The sequence below is a fragment of the Etheostoma spectabile genome, chromosome 20 (genome assembly GCF_008692095.1).
Source record: "Etheostoma spectabile isolate EspeVRDwgs_2016 chromosome 20, UIUC_Espe_1.0, whole genome shotgun sequence".
In the NCBI taxonomy this organism is placed as follows: domain Eukaryota; kingdom Metazoa; phylum Chordata; class Actinopteri; order Perciformes; family Percidae; genus Etheostoma; species Etheostoma spectabile.
The window spans coordinates 14,465,762-14,468,965 of NC_045752.1; the positions used below are offsets into that span (position 1 = coordinate 14,465,762).

At 38.4% G+C, this 3,204-nt stretch overlaps 1 protein-coding gene across 1 annotated transcript in view; it reads left to right on the forward strand.

The window, feature by feature from the left end:
- Positions 1–243: 243 nt before the first annotated feature.
- Positions 244–3,204, forward strand: part of bsdc1 (BSD domain containing 1) — an 8,118-nt gene continuing 5,157 nt past the window's right edge. Inside the window, exons 1-5 of the mRNA XM_032500683.1 lie at positions 244–430; positions 1,027–1,081; positions 2,265–2,381; positions 2,560–2,727; positions 3,039–3,093. Of these exons, the coding sequence (XP_032356574.1) occupies positions 420–430; positions 1,027–1,081; positions 2,265–2,381; positions 2,560–2,727; positions 3,039–3,093 (406 nt within the window). The 5' untranslated portion in view covers positions 244–419. The remainder of the gene's footprint in view (positions 431–1,026; positions 1,082–2,264; positions 2,382–2,559; positions 2,728–3,038; positions 3,094–3,204) is intronic.

The window sequence follows — 3,204 nt, forward strand, 5'->3', positions numbered from 1 at the left end:
GGATCAAGGTGATTGAGTCCAACTTTGCTCTGAAAAACCGGCATAAGAGTCAAATGGATTACCTGATCCGGAATAGCAAAAAGTGGGATTTCCATTTTGATCCATATTAAATGTTTGGAACAATTGGCCCAAAGTGATTAAAAAAACACTAAGTTTTGCCACTCAGTCTTTAGCGTTGCCGTCCAATTTGGTCCTCTGCAGCCACCATAGTTGGCTCAGATACTGCAAAGTATTTTCTGGGTACAAACTGTAAAAAAAAAAAATTATAATTATAATTTAAAACGGTGATTTCTTACCGTATATGGGAATGTGTTTATCTGTATATCTCAGGAAGGAAGTCACATTGCATTACGTCTTTATTTTAGTCATGTAACTGGGTAACTGAGTTCAGTAAATACTGATGATGTCATCGTCTGAAGATGGCTGAAGGGTGAGAGTCAACTCGCAAATTACTTTTTGTTTTAAAATGAACGGTCATATAGCAGAGAGCACCGAAATCATGTGCATATTGTGTTCCTTGTTGTGTTATGTTTCGTCTAAGATTTGGTATAGTTACTTTGCTTAAACGCTGTACTTTACAGCATACGGAATCAGTTCAGGAAGTGCATTTGTTTACCAAAACATAGCCTGGCTAGCGTTAGCATAGCCTGTTTAGCTGTGGTGTAGAGCAGCTTAACTCACGGAATAACGAATAGTGGACTGTATATATCCTTAATTTTTGGTAACTATCATTTTGTTAAGCCTTACAAATGACACGAATGGCTTTATTTTGAGTAATTAGCTTGCATGGCAGCTGACGTTAGCCAACTCGTTTAGCTTGCCAGGCTGTGTATGTGTAAGTTAGCTAGCTAACGTTAGAGAGAGAGAGCTTGAGAAAGACAACAGCTGCCAATCTGTCTTGCTGTATTGACAAAGCATGATAAGCATTTGATAAATGTACAAGGGTCGTGCAGTTGTGGTGTAATGGGAATATTTTCTCTGCTTTTTTAAAACGTAGCTCATTTCTAAATGAATGAATGTTTACAGAGAAGGCTGGTGGGGAGGCTGGCTTCAGCAGGGCTTCCAGGCCGTCAAAGATAAGGTAATCCCCACCGTGGACATTAGTACTTCTTACTGTATCATTAGTTGTTGCTCAGCCTTTACAATGTTTGTCAGATGTTGCACTGAGGAATATTTCAACGCCAACCACTACTCTCCCTTCAATTTCATAAAATGTTTCAATAGATGCATAAAACGCCAATTATATTTTACTGAACAACACACGGTGTCCGCATATTTGTTATGAAAGGTCAGAGCCAAAATATATCCATAACCAGGCAACATTATTACTGACAGTAAACTGCAGTGGTCTGCAAAAGTCAACATAGGCTGTGTTTTCTCTTCCAATTGACTTGAACTCCACAAAAGCTGGCCACGCAGTTATACAGTTTAATGTCCAAAGCTGTTGTCGCCATTGTGCTGGCATGATTTTGGAACCTTTACCTCTGTCAATAAAAACTGAATGCATAGCATTATTCAGGTGAAAGATACAAGTGAAACCTGTCCCAGCTATCTGTTAGCATGAGCAGACAACCGATAAAGTTATAGCTTTTCAATTCTCAGAACATCTCTTTTTGAAAGAAAGTTTGGCTTTGATGTTCCAGGAGGAAAAATTCTAGAACAAGTGTGAGACTGACTCATTCACAGTACTTGAAGGTTGTTGAACTACTGAAAGTGGCTTAATTTTCTAAATTTACCATTCTGTTCTGTTATATTATTTGCCTTTACCCACTTTTACATTACATTATATCCCCATTAGTGATGATTATTTATCAAAAAATCTCATTGTGTGAGTATTTTGAGAAAGCACCAATATTCAACACTACAGTATTGTCGCAATATCAATATCGAAGTATTTTTTTCCCATATTGCTCAGCACTAGTATGTCATGTTTTCTATATATTGTTGCTGTGAGCGCCATTGAACTCTATTTTTTGTGTTATTTGAATGTAATGTTTTCACGTACATATGGTCTCATCTAAAACAACAAGAGCTTGCTAATGGAGATGATAACGTATCTGGATGTAGGGCTGGGCAATATATCTTACCAGACTGTTCAAGCTGTTCTATTTTTTGCCTGTTCCACACTTACTTATTATATTCACATTACTGAAGATATTTTGTCAAAGCATCAGTTCTCAACGCTAAGAATATTGTGATAGCTGATTTTCTCCATATTGCCCAGCCCTATCTGTATATTAATTAATTGACTCTCTTCTTTGCAGTCATCTGAGGCCTTAGAATTCATAAAGCGAGACCTGACAGAGTTCTCCACTGTAGTGCAACATGACACAACCTGCTCACTTGTGGCTACAGCAACTGCTGTCAGAAACAAGCTCGCGGTAAGTTGCAGCCTTTACCTTGTTCGTTGTTTTTTTATCTAAGTCTGTCTTGACAGTTAGGTGAAATGGCTGTTGAATGTGTGTTCAGTAGACCCATGTCATACACATGTGCTCAGTATGATTTAAGTATTATTTGCTAAATACCAAATCTAACCTGTATATTTATACTGATTCCCAGGTGGAAGGTTCCTCTGAGACCTCAGAAAAGGTAAAGAAGAGCCTTTCTAGTTTCTTAGGGGTGATAACGGACACGTTTGCTCCACCCCCAGATAAAACCATTGACTGTGATGTAATCACATTGGTGGCAACGCCAACAGGAACTACAGAGATCTACGACAGTTCTAAGGTGGGCAACAGTTATACATGTACATTTAGTTGAAAAATTGACTTTGGAGTTACCTGTTAAGACAGGTTGTCTGTATCACAAAAAAATAGTTTCTAATTGAGCAAACAGGTGAACTAGGAATGATCTTTGTGCTGGTGTTTTTGTGAATGGAAAATTTAACTTTTTGGTTGTTGATCTCCTTAAAAATATTGAACAAAGTGTTGATTCATTTAGGATGTTTTGCCAAAGGAGGCTACTGGACTGTGAAAGTGAGCACATGATGTGCATGCTGAAACAAAGTAACTACAGCTCAGCATTTGTTTGCCCTGCAGGCACGTCTCTACAGTTTGCAAGCTGACCCTGCTACATACTGCAATGAGCCTGATGGTAAGACACACACATAGTGAAGTAGCGCAATGCCACCACCAGAATGTTACAGTGAGGGTAAAAAAGTATTAAATCCCCTGCTGAGTTTTTACATTTGCCCACTGACAAAGA